We start from the raw sequence: 22,364 nt of genomic DNA, 5'->3' as shown, positions 1-22,364 counted from the left end.
TAACCCAAGGTCCGACTTTAGTGGCACATTGGACAGTAGTAAATATAATAATGTTTTATTTATGACAGTACATGGTGCACACAGAGCAAAAAAAAAGAGAATAAGAATTAAAAACATATAATACACTCTACTACATAATACATAACATGGAAAAACATGCATAATATATATAACATCGAGCCCCTGTGTGTCAACGCGTTTCGCTGTTTAGCTTCATCAGGACACATACAGGGCTTGTTGGGGGAAAAAACAGGTCTCCCTATCTTTCAAAAAAGTCCATAGAAGATAGTCTCCCTGCTAAACATCAAGTATCGCCATATATAGTATTCACACACTTGGGTATTTATGGCCAGAAGTAGATGGCTCACAATATTATATACCACATATATTAATGATATTAACGGGTTTCAGAAAGAACCCAAGAGAACAAAAAATGATGAAGGGGAAAAAAGTGATGGTATGGACAAAGCCAATGGGGCCACAACCAGTAATAGTATAAATACTTGTCCAAGCACAAACACATGTGCATAGGTACAAACCAAAGGCCAGGGTTGCAATCAGCAAATATTAATAAGACTATGACAGATTCACTAGTCCCACAGAGCCACCATGGCCTACAATATGTCCTGCATCCCTCCCAAGAAACAAAACGCACGTCCACCACTGTCCCAAAGTCGAAGCGTATGTCGTACCAGTGTGAACCCGGCCTCATAGGCCATCAGTTGAGACTGAACCAGCTGATATTAATTTGTACTGACAAGGGGGCAGGATTGCTTTCTAATTACTGATAAATTTCAGCTGGCGTCTTGACTTTCTATGCACCTCCCTTTCTTCATGTGTTCAATACTTTTTCCCCTGTCATTTCATTTTATTACACCTAACTTAATTTTTCTATGTTTGTCTTTCAGAACAGCCACCATAGGATCCTCCCTTCTCAGGAAACACCGCCTCATACTGCAAGATTTAAGCCTCACAGTCCCGCCGGCCCCTCAGTTCTGGTGGTTCCTTCGGCGTGGAGACACCGCTAAGGAGACGGGGGGCTGAGACTGAGTGTTCTCTGAGAGGGAGACAAAGGTCTCTTATCCTGACGCCAGGTAGCCTAGGGAGCCTGGGAAGCGCCTGTATGGCTGCATCGTGCGCGCCCCCTGCTTCTCTTGGAAGGTGGAAAATCCGGGGGGAATCAACTTTCTTCTGCCCAGGGGGGCGCTGCAGCAGATGCGCTGGGTCCCCCCTGCTCTCTACGGGCAGCGTTGAAGGTGGGCCGGATGACGGGTAGCATCGGTTCCGGCAAAGGGGGCACTTCTGCTGGACCCGCGGCTTCCAATTCCGGCCGCGGGATCTTGCTGTAGAGATAGCGGACAAAGGCACAGCGACCACAGATCAGCGGGAGATGTCGGAGGTGGAGGCTGCACGGGCAGCTCCTGGAGAAAGCAGCAACAGCCACTCTAAGGTAGGAGGAACCCTGGAGTGGTGTTCCCTTGCCTGTTCCTGGTAACTCCACGGGTGTCATCTGGGAACCCTGGTGGTGGTTGGACCTGGTGGAATGCACCCCTGGTGGTTCTCTATGGTAACTGGGTTAGTGCGGGCATAGGCATTTATGGCTGCTCTCTATCTCTGGGTCCTGTGTTTCAGAGCAAGGCCACGGACAAAATCAAGTTGCCCACAGCTCCAAGAAATGTCCTTCATGCAGAGCCACGATGGGGGAATCCTGGACCAAGGCGCTCTGTAAGGAGTTAGTGAGGGAGCAATCGGTAGAATATTTTTCGGGCCTAGCAGCGTCCATCAAGGAGCTTTGTAGCACCTTCCAGTCTTTCCAGTTTCCAGATGCCACAGCCCGAGATTAATCCTACACCAGCACAGCAGAGGATTGCACCTAGCCCGGTGAATGCTCCCCCAGTTAGTTGGGGGGGGGTACTCCAGAGAGGAAATTGCGGAGGAGCCAGACAGCGTCTCTTAAAGCTCCCAGGGGGAGTCAGAGGGAGAGGGGGTGGATGAGGAATCCACGAGAACCTCTTGGTAGGAACAGACCCTAGAAGAAGTGGAGGATCTCTTGGGAGCTATCCATACCACTCTAGGAATCCAAGAAGAGAAAAGGACGTTGATGTACAAAGGCCTTGGGGAGCAGAAGAGGGTGTTCCCGGTCCACAATGTCTTTGGTTTAAGCCATCAAAAGGGAGTGGCAAGATCCTGAGAGGAAACCTTTCTTTTCAAGGGCCTTGAAATGCAGGTTTCCTTTTGTGGAGGAGGAGGTGTTAGTCTGGAATAAATCTCCTAACCTGGACGCTGCCTTTTCACAAGTTTCCAGGCATACTGACCTGGCCTTTGAGGGCACTTTCGGACCCTATGAACAAGAGGGTGGACTTGCTCTTGAAAAAGTCCTGGGACTTGGCACTGGGAAACCTTAAGCCCACCATGGCGGTCACAGTGTTGGCAGATTAAGGTGCATATTGAAGCCAGGACGCCAAGAGACGATCCTGTCTTCGTTACCTATGCTCCAAAAAGGGGTTGCGGATGCCTCGACTGAATCGATACGCATGTCCGCAAGATCCTCAGCCCTGGCCAACTCAGCAAGGAGGACCCTATGGCTTAAGACGTGGCAGGGAGTTATCGCAAGCAAGGTCAAGGTCTGTGGGATCCTCCTCACAGGGGACTTATTGTTTGGGCCAGGTTTGGAGGCTGTTTTGGATCAGACAGCTGATAAGAAAAAGGCCGTTACCATCAAGAGAAAGTTTGGAGAGCAGACTAAGAATTTTTCACCCTCCTGAACAGCCTTGAAAAACCTAATGATGGGTTGACCACAGTGGGAGGAAGATTGTGAGCCTTCCTCCTACCGTGGGAGACGGTCACCTCCAACCAGTTAGTTCTGGGGATCATAAGTACCAGTTGTGGTTTTCAAAACCTCCCTCACAGACTTCTCGTCACAGAGCTGCCAAAGTGTGCGGAGAAGGCATCAGCTCTTCTATCCTCCCTGCAGGAGCTGGAGGAACAAAGGGTAGTGATACAGGTTCCGGCAGGAGAGACAGGCCTTCTACTCCCACATCTTTGTGGTCCGCAAACCTTCGGCAGAAGTTCAGGCTTATCCTGAACCTGCAGCCTTTCAATGTCTCAATAACCTACAGGAAGTTCCGAATGGATTTGGTCTTCTCAGTGAAGAACTGCTTCATGGCGTCAATAGATTTGAAGGATGGCTATCTGCACATACCCATTAAGCTACCAAAAGTTCCTCAGATTGGCAGTAAAAACCGGAGAAGGGATGTTCCATCTTTAGTTCAGGGCTCTTCCCTTTGGCCTATCTTCTTCCCCCTACATTTTCACCAAGATCATGGTGGAAGTCCTGGCTTTTTTGCGCCTCAGAGGCATCCCTGTGGTCACATACTTGGATGATCTACTCCTGTTCGCGTTCTCCCCGGAACAGTTACCCCAGGATCTACAGGTGGCAAGAGGCATCCTAGAAAGCTTGGGGGTGGCTCTTGAACCTGGAAAAATCCAACCTGGTACCTTCCCAAAAGGTCACCTTCTTAGGCTACATGTTGGATTCAACAAATCGGAAGGTCTTCCTTCCTCTTGAAAAGATCTAGAAGGTGGACAGGGCAATGTTATTACTCCAGGGCAGCCGCCAGGTCTCGGTAAGACAAGCCATGTCGGCTCTGGGCTTACTTAGGGCCACGCTCCCTGCAGTGCAGTGAGTGGGACTGCACTTCCACCCTTTGCAACTGTTCATTCTGAGGGTTTGGGACCACAGTCAGGGGTCCTTGGACCCCCTGATGCACGTTCCAAGTCAGGTCAAGAGATCCCTTTTGTGGAGGAGGGTGGCAAATCTGTTGCAAGGCCTTTGGGTGGGTCCTGCCAGTTTTCAGGCCTGTCCCGACCAATGCGAGCAGCAACGATTGGTGAGCACACCTAGATTCCCAGCTGGTGCCTGGTGGAAGAGAGGAGATGTGAAGAGGTCCTCGAACTGGAAGAAGCTGAGAGCTATTGCGTTGGCACTCAGAGCCTTTCAGAAAGAACTCCAGGGACAGCACATGCGGGTCAGCTTGGACAACTCCTGGGCGGCCTATATCAACAGGCAGGGGGTACCAGGAGCAGGTCCCTATTGGTCCTGGCAGAAACCATCCTCAAGTGGGCTGAAGCCACTGTGCTATCCCTCTCCCCGGTGCATTTAAAGGGGGGAACTGAACCGGAAGGTACTCTTGAAGAACTGAGGGGCTGGTGGGATGGTGAGGCTTAAATCTTGGAGTATGAGGCAGTGTTTCCTGAGAAGGGAGGAGCCAAGGTCTCTCTGGTGGCTGCCCTGAAAGACTCCTGGAAAATGACGTTACCGGTAAGTGTAACCCCGTTTTTTTTAACTTATTTGTTTTGGTTTCTTTGGATAGATTGCATTGGTTGTTACTGGCCATGTGGTGGCAAATTCCTGTCAGTAACACCTTTAGAAATATATTTACCTAGAAAAATGGTGACATGTTCCATACTGATTTTATCTGTTGTATGTAAGAAATGTAAAAATTGGCCTGGGCAGCAAGAGGTTAAACAGTCAGCCCATCCAAATTCGTAATTCTTATACCTTCCTAACTTTTGATTGAATTACTGTACTGGAGTTCCCATATAGATTATACGTGTGTAATAGCATCTTAGTAAATTTATTGGATTTGTGAGTCCTGACCTTGTATTTGGTGTATTTTTATAGGTTGCAAGCTACTGTACAAACATGACCTTTCTAAAAAGTGGGGAAGTTACTGTAAGATGTGCAGTTACTGCTGCCAAACCTCTCCAAAGTTGGTGCGGAATCATTTTGGAGGGAAGTTGGAAGAGTTCTGTGGAGAGGAATGCATGTCAAAATTCACAGTGCTGTTTTATCAGGTGAGGAGTCCTAAATTAATTTAAAATAAACCGGGAAACTGAGGTTGCTTTAACGCCAGCATGGTTTTTAAAACCTTATTCATGATCATACCTGATTTTAGCTAGCCAGGAGTCCAGCGCTTACAGAAATCTGGCAATGTAGCGGTTTTGTGTACAAAAGTGTAATCCAGCGTTTCTCAATCTCTTCAGTCAAGCCACCCTTTGAAGTGGTAGTAAACTCTGTTGTACCAGTTTTACCTTCAGGTAAGCCTAAAAAAAAGGCTTACCTGTAGGTACTGTGAATATCTCCTAAACTTGTACTGTTTAGGAGATATTCAGAGTGCATGCAGCCGGTGACTTCACCAGCGTGTGCGCTCTGAAGGTCTGGAATGTCGTGCCAGACCTTCAGAGCCCATGCGGGAGTGACGTAATTGCGCCACTAGCCACTCATGTAGCTGGAGGCTGCGAACCTGGAAGGAAGATTGGGTGAAGATGGAAGTTTTCTCAGCGGTAACAGCATGCCGCTGGAAGACTTTGTTTTAAGGAGAGTCTCATTATGTGCCAGTATGTGATGCATACTAGCACATTATGACATTGCTTTGAAGGGGATTTTTTTTTCCCTTCAACTGCGGTTTACTACCGCCTTAACCAGTTTGACCAGCGACGTTCCAGTACATCGCTGGACTTCAAATGGTTATATCGAGATGATGCCTGCCCATCATCCCGGTATTGTTTTTTTACATAGTAGGTGAGGTTGAAAAAGATACAAGTCCATCAAGTCCAACCTATGTGTGTGATTATATGTCAGCATTACATTGTATATCCCTGTATGTTGCAGTCCATCAGGTGCTTATCTAATAGTTTTTTGAAATTATTGATGCTCCCCGCTGAGACCACCGCCTGTGGAAGGGAATTCCACATCCTTTGCCGCTTTTACAGTAAAGAACCCTCAACGCAGTTTAAGGTTAAACCTCTCTTCTTCTAATTTTAAGGAGTGACCACGTGTCTTATTAAACTCCCTTCCGCAAGAAAGTTTTATCCCTATTGTGGGGTCACTAGTATGGTATTTGTAAATGGAAATCATTTCCCCTCTCTTCTCCAGTAAGAATAAGTTCAGTGCTTGCAACCTTTCTTTAACTAATATCCTCCAGACCCTTTATTAGCTTTGTTGCCCTTTGTACTCGCTCCATTTCTAGTGCATCCTTCCTGAGGACTGGTGCCCAGAACTGGACAGAATACTCCCAGGTGAGGCCGGACCAAAATCTTGTAGAGTGGGAGACTTATCGCTTTATCCCTGGAGTTAATTCCCTTTTTAATGCATGCCAATATTCTGTTTGCTTTGTTAGCAGCAGCATGGCATTGCATGCCATTGCTGAGCCTATCATCTACTAGGCCCCCCAGGTCCTTTTCCATCCTAGATTCCCCCTGGTGAGTAGATTGCATTCATATTTTTGCCACCCAAATGCATTATTTTACATTTTTCTACATTAAACCTAATTTGCCATGTAGTTGTCCACCCCATTAATTTGTTTAGATCTTCTTGCACGGTTTCCACATCCTGCGGAGAAGTTATTGCCCTGCTTAGCTTAGTGTCTGCAAATACAGAGATTGAGCTGTTTACCCTATCCTCCAGGTCGTTTATGAACAAATTAAACAGGATTGTTCCCAGCACAGAACCCTGGGGGACCCCACTTCCCACCCCTGACCATTCTGAGTATTCCCCATTTATCACCATCCTCTGAACTTGCCCTTGTAGCCAGTTTTCAATCAATGTACTCACCCTATGGTCCATGCCAACGGACCTTACTTTGTACAGTAAGCGTTCATGGGGAACTGTGTCAAATGCTTTTGCAAAATCCAGATACACCACGTCTACAGAGCTCACCTCCTCATAGAAGGTTAATAGATTGATTTGGCAAGAAGGATTCTAAATGAATCCATGCTGATTTCTGCTAATCATACCGTTTTCAGTACTAAAATCTTGTATATAGTCCCTTATCCAACCCCTCCAAGAGCTAGCATACTATTGATGTTAGGCTAACTGGTCTGTAATTCCCTGGGATGCATTTTGGCCCTTTTTTAAATATTGGTGCTACATTGGCTTTTCTCCAATCAACTGGTACCATTCCAGTCAGTAAAAATTAGGAACATTGGTCTGGCAGCAATTACTTGACTGAGTGGGTACAAGCCATCTGGCCTCAGTAATTAATGTTATATTTCCCAAGTCTATTTTTGTCCTCTGTTAGCCATGAGGGTGCTTCCTGTGATCTGTCATGAGGACAAACACTGCAGTTTTGGTTACTGAAGCCCCCCGATTCCCTCGTGAAGACTGAGGAGAAGAATTAATTCAATACCTTCGCCATCTCCATAACCTTTGTAAACAGATGTCCTTCCTCATTCTTTATGGGGCCAATATGGTCTCTCCTCCCTTTTTTTACTGTTTTTATACTTAAAGAATTTCTTGGGGGTTTTTTTTTTTTTTTTTTTTTTATTTGCTCTCCTCCGCTATGTGTCTTTCGTGTTCTGTCTTACCTGCCCTAATGGCACCCTTACAAATATGCATTTTTACATTGGAGTTAAGACATCCAGGATTTTTGTTTGCCCTTTTAAATTTATTTCCCAATGAGATGCACTGGCTAATAATGCCCTTATTTAACCACTTCAGCCCCGGAAGGATTTACCCCCTTCCTGACCAGAGCACTTTTTACAATTTGGCACTGCGTCGCTTTAACTGCTAATTGCGCGGTCATGCAATGCTGTACCCAAACGAAATTTGCGTCCTTTTCTTCCCACAAATAGAGCTTTCATTTGATGGTATTTGATCACCTCTGCCGTTTTTATTTTTTGCGCTATAAATCGGAAAGCCGAAAATTTTGAAAAAAAATGATATTTTCTACTTTTTGTTTTTAAAAAAATCCAATAAACTCAATTTTAGTCATACATTTAGGCCAAAATGTATTCGGCCACATGTCTTTGGTAAAAAAAAATGCCAAGTGTATATTTATTGGTTTGCGCAAAAGTTATAGCGCCTACAAACTAGGGTACATTTTCTGGAATTTACACAGCCTTTAATTTATGACTGCCTATGTCATTTCTTGAGGTGCTAAAATGGCAGGGTAGTACAAAACCCCCACAAATGACCCCATTTTGGAAAGTAGACACCCCAAGGAAATTGCTGAGAGGCATGTTGAGCCCATTGAATATTAATTTTTTTTGTCCCAAGTGATTGAATGACAAAAAAAAAAAATTTACAAAAAGTTGTTACTAAATGATATATTGCTCACACAGGTCATGGGCATATGTGGAATTGCACCCCAAAATACATTTAGCTGCTTCTCCTGAGTATGGGGATATCACATGTGTGGGACTTTTTGGGAGCCTTGCCGCGTACGGGGCCCCGAAAACCAAGCACCGCCTTCAGGATTTCTAAGGGGGTGAATTTTTGATTTCACTCCTCACTACCTATCACAGTTTTGAAGGCCATAAAATGCCAAGATGGTACAAAACCCCCCCCAAAATGACCCCATTTTGGAAAGTAGACACCCCAAGCTATTTGCTGAGAGGCATGGTGAGTATTTTGCAGCTCTCATTTGTTTTTCAAAATGAAAGACAAGAAAAACATTTTTTTTTTCTTTTTTCAATTTTCAAAACTTTGTGACAAAAAGCGAGGTCTGCAAAATACTCACTATACCTCTCAGCAAATAGCTTGGGGTGTCTACTTTCCAAAATGGGGTCATTTTGGGGGGGTTTTGTGCCACCTGGGCATTCCATGGCCTCTGAAACTGTGATAGGCAGTGAAGAGTGAAATCATTTTTACATTTTTACTGCTGGCTGAAAAGAATGATACCAAGATGATACCTAAACCTGCAGGCATCATTCTGGTATAACCACTCAAAGTCCAGCAACATACCAGTACGTTGCTGGTCCTTGTTGAGCATATATTGTAAACTTAATTTTCATGTAGCCTGTGGGCTGAGCGAAAAAAAGATTGATCGGTGGGTATGCCCACCATTAGAATACCTCCCTTCATCCACCCACTTCTAATGATGGGCATACATGCACCGTATATATATGCCGAAGCATGGGGGCATCCTCCCGCAAAAGTTAGGAGCAAATCGCTCCTCCGCCCTCTGCTGCCCCCACGCTTCGGCATATATGCTGAAGTATGTAACTGTGGTGGTGAAATCACCTCCGACAGTGCTGGAGTCACGGCTTTATGTATCGTGGGAGCAAACGCTGTTGCTGTCAAGATAAATAAATCCGCTCTGCAGCTGAATGGCGTACCTAAAAACAAAAAAATGGTTACCAACAAAACACAGTAAACAGTAAAGTATAAAAAAATTGCATATCTGAAAAGCAAACATGGTAAAACATAATAACAATAAAACATTGCAGAATAGAATACAGTAAAAAAGAGCAGAACAATAGAGAATAGAGAGAGAGAAAACAATAAAACGACAACTATTTTTTTTTTTTTGTGTATTTATTTATTTATTTATTTACACTTTTTTTTTTTTAGTAACTTTAACTTTTTTGTAACTGGTACCAGGTTTGGGTCTCTCAAAATGCGATGGCATCTTGGGAGACCCTGTGAAAGTGTGTCCTAGTCTCTGCAATGCTGTACCCTACGCTAAAACTCAACTAGTGTATGGTAGCGTTCAAAACATTCACCAATGCATAGACCAGGATTGTCAGGACAGAAGGGACAATAATACCGGGTTTCACACCTAAATCCGCGCATGCTACAGACACGACATCTTCTTTGGGGGGCTCGTTGGGTAGGGGTACTCGGGAGGACATAAGGAAAATGCCTCTCATGCAGCCGGCTTACTGCATTTGGTTGGGGAAGGTGAGGTGGAGCAGCGTCTGGAAACAGAAGGGCTCTGACGATCTCTTCCTGGAGATCGTCAGCAAAGCCAATTGAAATAAACAGACACTTTTTTGAACCAGCGTCTGGCCTTACGGGCAACTAGGTACGGCACCAACAACTGGTCGTTGAGGTCCACCCCTCCCATATTTTGGTTATATTTGTGGACACAGAGGGGTTTCTCCACAACACCAGTCGTCGTAGTAATTTGGGCCGTCGTGTCTGCATGAAGGGAAGTAAGAACGAAAACATTCTTATTGTCCCTCCACTTCATAGCGAGCAAGTTATTACACTGCAAGCAGGCTCTCTCCCCCAGCCTAAGACTGGAATCTACACGCCGCTGGGGAAAGCCCCGGCGATTAGGTCGCACGGTGCCACATGCTCCAATCTGATGATCAAAAAGGTGACTAAAAAGTGGCACGCTCGTGTAATAATTGTCCACGTACAAGTGGTACCCCTTTCCGAATAAGGGTGACACCAAGTCCCACACTATCTTGCCAGCGCTTCCTATGTAGTCAGGGCAGTTTGTCCTTTGCCCTCGTAAACCATAAATCTACATGTATAGCCTGTGGCCCTGTCACAGAGCTTATACATCTTGTCCCCGTATCTGGCACACTTGCTGGGAAGGTACTGTTTGAATGACAAGCGGCCAGAAAATTTAATCAGGGACTCATCAACGCAGACAACTTAAAGGGGAGTAAACAAGTCTGCAAAACGTTGGTTGAAGTGGTTTACGAGGGGCCGAATTTTGTAGAGCCGATTGTATCCAGGGTCTCCACAAGGACGACAGAGTTCATTGTCATTGAAGTGCATGAACCGCAAAATCTACTCGTATCGTGCCCTGGCCATGGAAGCAGAGAAAACGGGCATATGGTAAATTGGGTCAGTGGACCAATATGACCGCAACTCACTCTCTTTTTATTTATGCCCATGTTGAGGGAAAGGCCCAGAAAGATCTTAAATTCGGAGACCGTAATTGGTCTCCAATCTCTGGCAAGGGAAGACTGGGGATTAGCGGCGATGTGTTGACCAGCGTATAAATTGCTTTGGTCCACAATAGATCTATAGAGATCTTCGGTGAAAAACAGCGAATAAAAATCCAGTGGCGTAAAATCAACTGTTTCCACCTGAATTCCGGGTTGGCCAGTGAAAGGGGGAAGTACGGGTGCTGCAGAAGTGGTGGGCTCCCAATTCGGATTAGCGAATGCAGCAGGAAGGGCACTATGGGCTCGACGGGCCTGTGTTCGTCTTCTTGGTGGCAGCGGGACACTAGTGCTTGCCACCTCGCCAGCTTGAACTGCACTTATGGGACTCGCCACGTCACCACGTGATACTGCAGTGCTGGATATACGACCAGGGTGTACTAGGCCGCTGGTGCTTGCCAGTTCACCAGAAGGAATAGCGGCGCTAGTACTTCTCTGCTGCATATGAGGAACCTGCGGTTCTTGCACTTCAAGGACAGAAGAAGAAGATTGTGGTCTGGTGCGCATGACCTTAGCAGGGACCATAACTCCGTCGTCAGAACTATCTGTCATGGAGCCGCTGTCCTCTACAGGTTCGTATTCTGAGCCTGAATCTGACAGATGAGTGACTTCCTCTTCACTATCTGTCATGCTCAGAAACGTGTAGGGCCTCTTCACTAGTGTACCTTCGATTTGCCATTTTGGGCTCTAAATTTAGGGGTACACTAGTGAGACTTACAGGCAAAAAAGCTCCTGACTGTTAGCGACTGATTCAAAACGCTACCAAAAAACTGTTAGCGATCGCAGGGATCAGGCCTGACTCTGCGAACACTGCAGTTATGTGTGCTTAGTGTTTTGTAAGTGTCAGTGATCGATCAATACTGCACTTGGGTGGGCTGGGCAGGGCTGGGCCGAGGGGCAAAATGCAGGTGCTAGCAGGTATCTGGGCTGATCCCGCTAACACTGCGTTTATGGGAACCCTAAACTGCTGGGGAGTATAGATCTGATCGGATCAGTTATCGATCCATTCAGATACTATAGCACTAAGGGAGGTGTATGCTGCGTGCGTGGGTGTTAGCGGTACTGGTATTAACCTGACGCTGCCTGGGGCGGCGCAGACCTTATCTGACCCTAAAAACCTTTATAAGCTAATAAATGGCGGGTGCCCTAAAACTATTAAAAACAAACTAACCAGCGTCACCCGTAACACTTATATGGTGATCGCTGGTGAAAGCGTTAACTAGGGGGCAATCAAGGGGTTAAAACCTTTATGCGATAGTATATGGGGGTCCCTGTCGCTATAAAACACTGACAGCGAACCTATATACTTACCTCCCTAACTAGCGTCACCTGTGTCACTAATACAGCGATCAGAAAAACGATCGCTTAGTGACACTAGCGACGGGGGTTAACCTTTATTAGGGGGGGTTAGGGGGGTACCCCAGACCTAAAGGGGGCTAACCCTAACTGCCCTAACACTTATAACTGTCACAAACTGACACCAATGCAAAAAAAAAAAAAAACTGCTAATGGTGTCAGTGTGACAGGGGGTACGGGGGGGGTGATGGGGGGTGAAAAGTGTGCCTGGCGTGTTCTACTGGAAGTGTAGTGTTGGTGTAACTTACATTGATGTCTTCTCTCCTCGGCGCCGGAACGAAAAGACCGGCTCGAGGAGGGATGACATCACTTCCTCTCCCTCTGTTTACATTACAGAGGCAGAGGAAGGATTTTCATTCGCCGGGAGCGGTCGGGAGGGGGTGGCCACGAATGGATGGCTTCCCCCTCACCTCTCATCGCCCGCGAACAACTGCCGTCCGCCTCTGGCACCGGGGGGGGGGGGGGGGGGGGGTGGTCCAATCGGACCCCCCACCCGCGGGAGGCAGATCACGTACAGGTACGTGATTCTGCCTGCCCGTGCCATTCTGCCGACGTACATCGGCGTGAGGCTGTCGGCAAGTGGTTAATATGCTCTTAAAGCAAATTTATCTCTCCTCCGTGTTCTTTATTTCTAAGATTTTATCCCAATTTATATCTTCTAGCAAGGTTCGTAGTTTAGAGAAGTTGACTCTTTTGAAATTCAGGGTCTTTGTGTTCCCCTTGTGTTTTACTATTTGTGTGATTTATACTGAAGCCAATTGACCTGTGATTGCTGTTTCATAAATTGCCCCGTATTTCCACATCTGTGAACAGGTCTGTATTGGTAAACGGTAGATTTAGTAACGCCTTGTTTCTAGCTGGTGCGTCTACCATCTAACCCATGAAATTGTCCTGCAAAAAACTTAGGAACTGGCGAGCCTTAGACGAATGCGTGGTTCCCTCTGCCCAGTCTATGTCTGACTAAGTAAAATCCCCCATTATGATAACACCTCCCATCCTTGTTGCTAATACAAATTGTGATAGGAGGTCCAACTCCCCCTCCTAACTCAGGTTAGGGGGCCTATAGCATACTCTCCCAGTATTTTCCCCTTAGCTTCATCCCTTTGGAGCTCTACCCATAAGGATTCCACCTCCTCCCTAGCTCCTTTTATTGATGTCATCTCTCACATTCACTTGTACATTATTCTAGATATATAGGCACACCCCTCCCCCTTTTTTTACCCTCTCTATCCCTGCGATAAAAGGAATACCCTTGAACGGTTGCCAGCCTATCATGAAAGATGTTGAACCAGGTCTCTGAAATTCCCACAAAATCGAAATCCTCCTCATTCAACAGTATCTCTAGTTCACCCATCTTGTCTGCCAGGCTCCTCCCTTTCACGTGATAAGGGGCTAGGATCAGTCCCTTACTCCAATCTGTGTTCACCCGAGTCTCATTGACTCTGTGATCACAGAGTGCGCCGCGCAGGGGGAGCGTGCAAAGGTGGAGGACGTCTATTGACTGCCTCCCCGCAATAAAGGTCCGTGCTGTAGCCGTCATTCGGCTATAGCGCAGACGGGAAAGGGTTAAAGCACCCCAGTCCCCTCTCCTCTTGTGCAAAGGCAAACGCTACACAAACTGCAGTCGTCCCACACACATGAAGTATCACTGCAAACGTCAAAGCGCAGGCAGTGATTCTAGCACCAAACCTCCTGTGTAAATCTAAAGTGGTAACCTGTAAAGGCTTTAAAAAGGTCGCCTATAGATCGTAAAACGCATGTCGTTTGTCGCTGTTAAATCGTGACATGGTTGGTATCCATTAACTCAGTGCAACATCAACTTTCAAATTTTACCAAATATTTGGGTGCGGTATTGTGTTTTTGTGGACTAAAAAAACTGTGTTTGAAAACCACTGTGCAAATACCGTGTGACAAAAAATTGTAACGCCCACCAATTTATTCTCTAGGGGCTCCGCTTTAAAATACTGATTTTAACATGTAAACAAAGTGCCAGAAAAGGCCTCATCTTCAAGTTGTTAAAATTATGCACAATCTCAAGGCGCCCCATTCTAAAATGTAAAAACTAAACTAATAATTTTACATAAGGCAACATCCACCACTCAATACTAGAGGTGATTTTTTTTTTTTCTGCCAAAGCAAACCTTTGCACAGTGGTACTGGCAAGTATTACAGTTTCTCTCCATCTCTCAGCTGTGTCCTCCTTATCAACCAGGGATGTCATTGGTAGTTAGGACGCTGGTGGCTGGAAGGTTGCAATGGTGCACAATGAAAACCTGTGGCTTTGTGTAACTAAAAGGCAGGCTTCATCCACCCTGTGGATTGTATACAATTTTGGGGCAATTTTTAGGCTCTTTGCCAAGTTACTCTGGTTGAAAAAGGCTGATCTAATCAAAGGGTTATGTCACAACACGATTTTTCTGTATGTCGGAACAGTGTCGTAATTGCATGGAGGATATGATAAAAAAATAAGCAATGCATTTACAGTTGGAGTAAAATGAGGTCTGTAAAATGTGGTGATGTCTAATGTGTATAAAGCCAAAGGGGTGTGGTTGTGTGGACATTTGAGGGGTTGGGTAATTTCATGTACAGTATGTGCAGGTCTCTTATGCATGTGCATTGTGTTTGGTTTGTTATTTAAATATTCCACATCTCCTAAAATGAAAAGTTGTCACTAGAATAATTTTGAGGTAAGGCTGGAACACCAAGTATTTTTTCTGAAATTTTGAGGGCCCGATCACAATTTTCTCCAATTGTTTTTAGCTGTGTTTTTATATCTTGCTCATTTCTAATACAAATGGACTCCATAGGCAGATTTATAGGACATGAAAATGGCTATAAGATGTATATGTTGTGATAGTATGTGTGTCTTGAATAAGTCCTTTAGAAGTTAGGTTTTCTCACCATACAGTCACCTTTTCAGTATATCTCCCAGCTATAGCTGTTGAGACTGCTCCATAAAATGTATACGTAGACCGCTTATCAAACATGTAAACCCTTTTGATTGTAGGTTGTTGATTTCACATTTTGTGCTCGATAAGCTCTTAAAATTATTATTTGAGTAATGAACTTCTAATAATTAAATTTTCCTTTTCAATTAGATGGGTAAATGTGAAAGTTGCAAGCGACAAGGCAAGCTGAATGAATCACTGAAGTGGAGAGGGGAGATGAAGCACTTTTGTAACCTAATGTGTTTAGTGGTGTTCTGCAGTCAGCCGAGCACAGGAGAAGCATCTCCAGTCAACAATACAGGTTTGTTGATGCAGCACCGTAATAATTAAACTCGCAACTGATTTTTTTTTTTTTTAACAGTATACATTCATGATGAAAAGAAAGGTGAGTAACTACATTGACTTCTTTCAGCAAATCTCGCTATTAAGTACAAAACTGCAAAAGGGTATCCTAAACATCGCTTTACATGTTGCTATTATGGTTAAAATTTAGCTGCCCTTATGGTAAATCTTTCACTACCTTGAGTATTTTTTCATATTTTACAGCTTCATTTTATCTAGTACAGCACATCTACGTGGATGCTTTGGATTGGCAAATTTTGCACGTGTTGTGTAAAAGACACAAACTCATGCAGTCATCTGCTACAACTGGCATTAAAGTATCATTAAACCCAAACATTTTGTTTGTGTATATTTCTTTAAAAAGCCATTACATACTCAAGTGCAGATCCATCATGAAACTTTTCCATATAAATAAATACCTGGTTGAGATGCCAATAATGACAGGGACAATCAATCTTATAGTGGCTGCAGGAAGAGAAAAAGGATGGGCAAGAGCAGCTGGCTGAGGAGGGGCAGACACACAGATGGCTTAGGGGTGAGTGTTCAGTCTCTGAACAGTGCCATCTGCTCCCCCTCCCCTGCTCCTCTGACCTGTGTCTGCAACAAACTTAACTTACTACCTGCTTTGCTCTGATCACAATGTAAACAGGAAGAGCTGTTGATTGGCTTTTCCTCACTCGCATCCGACAGACTCGAGTAGAGGAGAGACGATCGGCTGCTCTCCTGACAGGGGGGGGGTTTGTGCTGATTGTTTATCAGTACAGCCCCCCCTCGGATGCCACATGGGAGATGCCTATCAATGCCATCTATCAGTGCCACCCATCAATGTCTCCTATCAGTGCCACCTCATTGGGACCGCCTTATCAGTGCCCGTCAGTACCGCCTTATCAGTGAAGGAGAAAACTTACTTATTTACAAAATTTTATAACAGAAACAAAAGAGAAACCTTTTTTTCAAAATTTTAGGTATTTTTCTATTTCTTTAGCAAAAAATAAAAAAACGCAGAGGTGATCAAATACCACCAAAAGAAATCTCTATTTGTGGGAACAAAATGATAAAAATTCTGTTTGGGTACAGTGTAGCATGACTGCGCAATTGTCATTTAAATAGTGAAAGCTGAAAATTGGCTTGGGCAGGAAGGGGGGTGTAAGTGCCTGGTATTGAAGTAGTTAATGACACTTTAAATAGCCTTTAGGCTAAAATGCACTCGCAGCACATTTTAGTAGATACTTCAGGACTCCTGCCTTGGAATTTGTTATAATTACACCAGTGTTCAAGGTGGTTTTGAGGCCCAGGGCCTCTCTTCATCCCAAGATGTTTACTTCCTTTCACCTTAACCAGGACTTTGGCCTACCATCTCCCTGTCCTGCAAAAACATCCTAAGCAAACTTCCTTCTATTGTCTGGATGTGTTATGTGCTGTCTGAGTTTGTCAGCTACAGCTCCCTTTCAGCAGTCCAACCCTGTTTGTCATTCTTGAAGGCCTCAAAATATACAGCCTGCTTTTCGTTAAGTATTGGCAAGTGAATTTAATAACTCCCCATTCAGACTTATGATTTCAACGGCACGGTTCCACCACTCCTTGTCAATATATAATCTACTTGACCAGTAAGTGTTTCATGGGCTTTTCAGCACCAGACATCCATTTCTCAAATTATGAAGGCTGCTACATAGGTTCACTCGAAAGCCATTTTACCAGGTTGCTGTTCGGGCCTCAGCTGATGCCGGCTTCATCTTGAGCTTTTTTCAGGCACCTCTGTTGAGCCACCTCTGTTAACCTGTTAGTTATTGCGGGCTTGTTAGCCTTTGTTTGCTCTATTGCCCACCCTTCAGATGGTGTTTTGAACCTGAATACTTATCCCTTGTCCTGTAATGTATACAATTAAGAAAATAGGATATCTTTATTGTCCAGGACACAGACAAAGTAATAAGATAGTTAAGCTAAGAGTGATTTCTCCACAAAGGAGAAGGGGTTCATCACCTTGGGACACTAGCAAAAAAAACAGTGGGGTATCATGTATCTTCAAAAGCTTTGCCAGTGTCCAGTCATCTGAAGGTACGATCCTCTAACCCAGGGGTAGGCAACCTGTGGCCCTCCAGCTGTTGCAGAACTAAAAGTCCCATCATGCCTCTGCCTCTGGGAGTAATTGTAACTGTCAGTTTTGAAATGCCACATGGGACATGTAGAGTCATGCTTGTAACTGCAAATCTTGCAATACCTCATGGGAAATGTAGTTCCACAACAGCTGCAGGGCCACAGGTTGCCCACCCCTGCTCTAACCCAAGGTCTGTGAATAATTTGTTATCTGTAAATTACGATTAAGAAGATAGAATATCCCAATCATTAGCATAACTAGTTTAATTTATTATTTTGTCTTTAGATTCTTCAACTCTTCAATTATCTCCTTTACTTTTTAAATGCCACAAATAGAATTGGTGAATCTGGATCAGCGCAACCAACCAGTAACAACTTGGGAGCTGTACCAAGACACAATATAAAAGAAGATAAGTACCAGAGGGGCACGGGTGCTGGATCAGTCTATATGCCAACACTCTAGGGAGTGCCGTCTCACCTTATCCCTTCAACCCCCTCAAGCATAAGAGAACTGTAAAGCAAAAATGGGGGGAGAGCCCGTAGGCATTCAGAAATGGAAGGGGGGGGGGAGCCACGGTTGCAACCTATGTACAACAAACTTTATTAGTTGCAAAGTTCAAAGGCAAAAATGAATAGGCAGACAACATTGTTTTTAAAAGAAGGGGCAGCGTTGCTGCTAAAAGCCTTTTAATTTTTTGTCACTAATAAAGTTTATTGTACATAGGTCACAACCTCGGCTTGCCCCCCTCCCGCCCTTTCCATTTCTGAATGCCTACGGGCTCCCCCCCCCCATTTTTGCTTTACAGTTCTCTTGTGTTTGAGGGGGTTGAAGGGATAGGGTGAGACGGCACTCCCTAGAGTGTTGGCATGTAGACTGATCCAGCACCAGGGCCCCACTGGTACAAAAATGGCAAAAATGAATTCGCAGACAACACAGTAATTAAAAGAAGGGGCAATGTTGCTGTTAAATGCAGGAGTTGGAGTGATCAAGGCCATCGCATCCCGATCACACTGACTCAAGGAACCCGCCCGCACAACTGCTAGCAAGCGATCAGTGAAGTGCTTAACTGTGAGCAGTACTACTAGAACACTCCCCCCACTGGTGATTATTCCACTATTGATCCATTGCCTCACATCCTAAGGAATCAACAGAAGGTAACCTATGTACTCCATAGCGGGGATTGCCACTCCTATCTCAGTATCTGCCTCCCACACTGACAATCTGCAACTGGGGGCACCTGGACTTGTTGTCCCTCCTGTTAGGGGAGGGTGTTTGTCCAACTTGTATGACTAAATGATTATGTGATCATATAGTCAGTCACTATTTGATAACGGGTAAATTGACACCACTAAGGCTTCCCTCTACCCACCACTACCTGTTCTCTTGTGGTATTTTCACATATTTTCCATTTAATATCTGACTGTATTCGGTGCCTGAGTGAACCTGTGTGTGTGCTTTTAGCGGCAACGCTGCCCCTTTTAATAACTCTGTTGTCTGCTTATTCATTTTTGCCTTTGAACTTTGTCACTAATAAAGTTTATTGTACATAGATTGCAACCGCGGCTTGCCTCATTCCTCTCCTCCCTTTCTGAACTACGGGCTCTCCCAAAATTTTTGCTTTACAACTGTATCCAGACCCCATGCTGTGGGACAGTCTGTAATGTTGCTTTGGGCACTGGATCCTTCACAGGTGCTCGCATTGGCACCTAGTGCAACGAGTTGTAGTCGGCTACAGATTGTTATAGAGGTCAGGGCCATGGTCTTTTGCTATGGAACCCAGACCCTAAAGACCTCTTTGTGGGTATGCCCACCATGATGGGCAAAGCCTGGACTTTATATACAGTCCAGCTTAGGAATAGGTAATAGAGTCAACCTGGAGCTGACCATTACAGTAAAAACTGAAGTTATGTTTGGAATGTATTCACTTTCAAAGCTCGCTGTGACTGCTGACAGGGCTTCCATCTTCATCCAGTCTTCCTTCCGGGTTCGCAGGCTCCAGCTATTTCAATGGGCGAGCCATGATGACATCACTCCCCTGCATGTGAACGGGAGTTATGGGCATAGCACAGAATTCTGAAGGGACAGTATGGCTATACCGTCCCTTCAGCACATGCTCCACTGACGCAGAAACACTGAATATCTCCTAAACGGTGCACATTTAGGAGATATTCCTGACACCTACAGATAAGCTTACCTATAGGTACAAGTGTCCAAGTGGAATTTACTAACACTTTCAGAAAGGATTCTTAAGCAGCCCCTAGGTGATTCATTCATATTATAATTTTTTTTTTTTTATGCCAGAGGGTGGTTCATTGAGCCGAAATTTTCCAGCAGTGCGGTTGTACAGAAGTCAATCAGTAAATTGACCCCTCTGTAACCACCCTGCCCATACGTCGAAAATTTATCAGGGATTAGTTTCAATTAAGGTGTGGCGAGCTTCATTTAATCCACCTCAAGCCTCTATGATAGTGGAGGAGAATTGGCAGTCCACGTAAAAGCGAACTAAAATTTTCCATCTGACTTTCTCAACAGAAAATAACAGACCGGAGGAATGGTCACTGCACCAGCAAGCATTCAGTCAGATTGCAGCCAGATGGGGAGTCCCAGAGGTGGATCTTCTCACCTCAATGAAATAACTAAAAACTGGAAAAGTCCTTCTTCTTCTTGCTAGAAGAAAATGATGGAGGCCTAGTCAGGGCTTTAATGTGTCTTCATTCCCATGGAATTTAAAAATGGCTTACGCCTCCCCCCAGTTTGCATAATTCTGGATGCAACCCCGAAGAATATTGTAGACCAGGCCAAAATTATTTTGGTAGCCCCTGTTTTAGCAAACAAAGATCTTGGTTTGCAAGTCTACGCATACTGAGTACAGTGCCTTGCAAAAGTATTCACCCCCCTTGGCATTTTTCATGTTTTGTTGCCTCACAACCTGGAATTAACATTGATTGTTTGAAGATTTACATCATTTAATTTGCAGAACATGCCTACAACTTTGAAGGTTTTTTTTTTTTTTTTTTTTTTTTTTATTGTGAAGCAAACAACAAATAGGACAAAATAACAGAAAAAGTAAATGCATAACTATTCACGCCCTTAAAGTCAATACTTTGTAGAGCCACCTTTTGCAGCTATCACAGCTCCAAGTCGCTTTGGATAAGTCTCTGAGCTTGCCACATCTTACCACTGGGATTTTTGCCCATTCTTCCTTGCAAAACTGCTCCAGCTCCTTCAAGTTGGATGGTTTGCGCTTGTGAACAGCAATCTGTGGTCTGACCACAGATTTTCTATTGGATTGAGGTCTGGGCTTTGACTAGGACATTCCAACACATTTACATGTCTCCCCTTAAACCACTCAAGTGTTGCTTTAGCAGTGTGTTTGGGGGCATTGTCCTGCTGGAAGGTGACCCTCCGTCCTAGCCTAAAATCACACACAGAGTGGTACAGGTTTTGCTCAAGAATATCCCTGTATTTAGCACCATCCATCTTTCCCTCAACTCTGACCAGTTTCTCAGTCCTGACTGCTGAGAAACATCCCCACAGCATGATGCTGCCACCACCATGTTTCACTGTGGGGATGGTGTTCTTTGGGTGATGTAATGGGTTTACGCCAGACATAGTGTTTTGTTGGCCAAAAAGTTCAATTTTAGTCTCATCAGACCAGCCCCCCCTCCTCCATACATTTTGGGAGTCTCCCACATGCCTTTTTGTAAACTCAAAACGTGCAATTTTGTTTTTTGCTGAAATGGCTTTCTTCTGGCCACTCTGCCATAAAGCCCAACTCTATGGAGCGTACGGCTTATTGTCGTCCTATGTATAGCTACTCCAGTCTCTGCTGTGGAACACTGCAGCTTCTCCAGGGTTAGGTCTCTGTGCTGCCTCTCTGATGCCCTCCTTGCCCGGTCCGTGAGTTTTGGTGTGTGGCCATTTCTTGGCAGGTTTGCTGTTGTACCATGTTCTTTCCATTTGGTTGTGATAGATTTGATGGTGCTCTTAGGGATCATCAAAGATTTGGATGTTTTTTTTATAGCCTAACCCTGACTTGTACTTCTCAACAACATTGTCCCTTACTTGTTTGGAGAGTTCCTTGGTCTTCATGGCAGTGTTTGGTTAGTGCCTCTTTCTTAGGTGATGCAGCCTCTGGGGCCTTTCAAAAAGGTGTGTATATGTAATGACAGATCATGTGACACTTAGATTGCACACAGGTGGACATCATTTCACTAATTATGTGACTTCTGAAGGTAATTGGTTGCACCAGAGCTTTTTATGGGCTTCATAACAAGGGGGTGAATACATACGCACATGCCAATTATCATTTTTTTATTTCTGAAAAATAGTTTTATGTATATATTTTCTAATTTTACTTCACCAACTTAGACTGTTGTGTTCTGATCCATCACATATAATTCAGATTAAAAAAAAAACATTTTACTAAAGGCTGTAATGTAACAAAATAGGTAAAAAGCCGGGGGGGGGTGAATACTTTTGCAAGGCACTGTATCAAACCCATTGAAGAATATTCAGACAAGATGCTGACTTTGAAAACTGTTCTGCTGGTGACTCTAGTATCTGTTAGAAGAGCGCAAAATGCACACCATCTATAGCAGAACCCTATGGCCTACTTCTACCATATAAAATCATTCTGAAATATGTTCTTTGCTATAAGTGGCCTCATTCTTGCCATAAGTGGCCTCACACTTTTACAGGATGCAAGATGTTACAATTCCATAATTTTGCACCAATCCATTTGCCTAATAGCATACTTTGAGCTTGCTTATTCCTGCAGGAAATCCAACAACCTCTTTGTGCTCCTTTCAGGTCCTAGACATGGAACAGAAGCAGCACAGATTGCAATAACAGTTTACCAGGAACACCATTCTTATACCTTACCAGGCTCAATTACTTAACCTGCTAGATGCAGTACACTCTGCAAAGACTTTGGC

At 44.6% G+C, this 22,364-nt stretch overlaps 1 protein-coding gene across 1 annotated transcript in view; it reads left to right on the top strand.

The window, feature by feature from the left end:
* The window catches only part of ZMYM4 (zinc finger MYM-type containing 4), a gene marked incomplete in the record, with an annotated part of 194,477 nt that overhangs the window by 120,657 nt on the left and 51,456 nt on the right, over positions 1 to 22,364 (top strand). Inside the window, 2 exon segments of the mRNA XM_073615589.1 lie at positions 4,685 to 4,857; positions 15,141 to 15,291. Of these exon segments, the coding sequence (XP_073471690.1) occupies positions 4,685 to 4,857; positions 15,141 to 15,291 (324 nt within the window).

Source organism: Aquarana catesbeiana, linkage group LG02, assembly GCF_042186555.1.
Source record: "Aquarana catesbeiana isolate 2022-GZ linkage group LG02, ASM4218655v1, whole genome shotgun sequence".
NCBI lineage: Eukaryota > Metazoa > Chordata > Amphibia > Anura > Ranidae > Aquarana > Aquarana catesbeiana.
The sequence above is the reverse complement of the archived record's forward strand: the minus strand, read 5'-3'. Positions and strand labels throughout refer to the sequence as shown.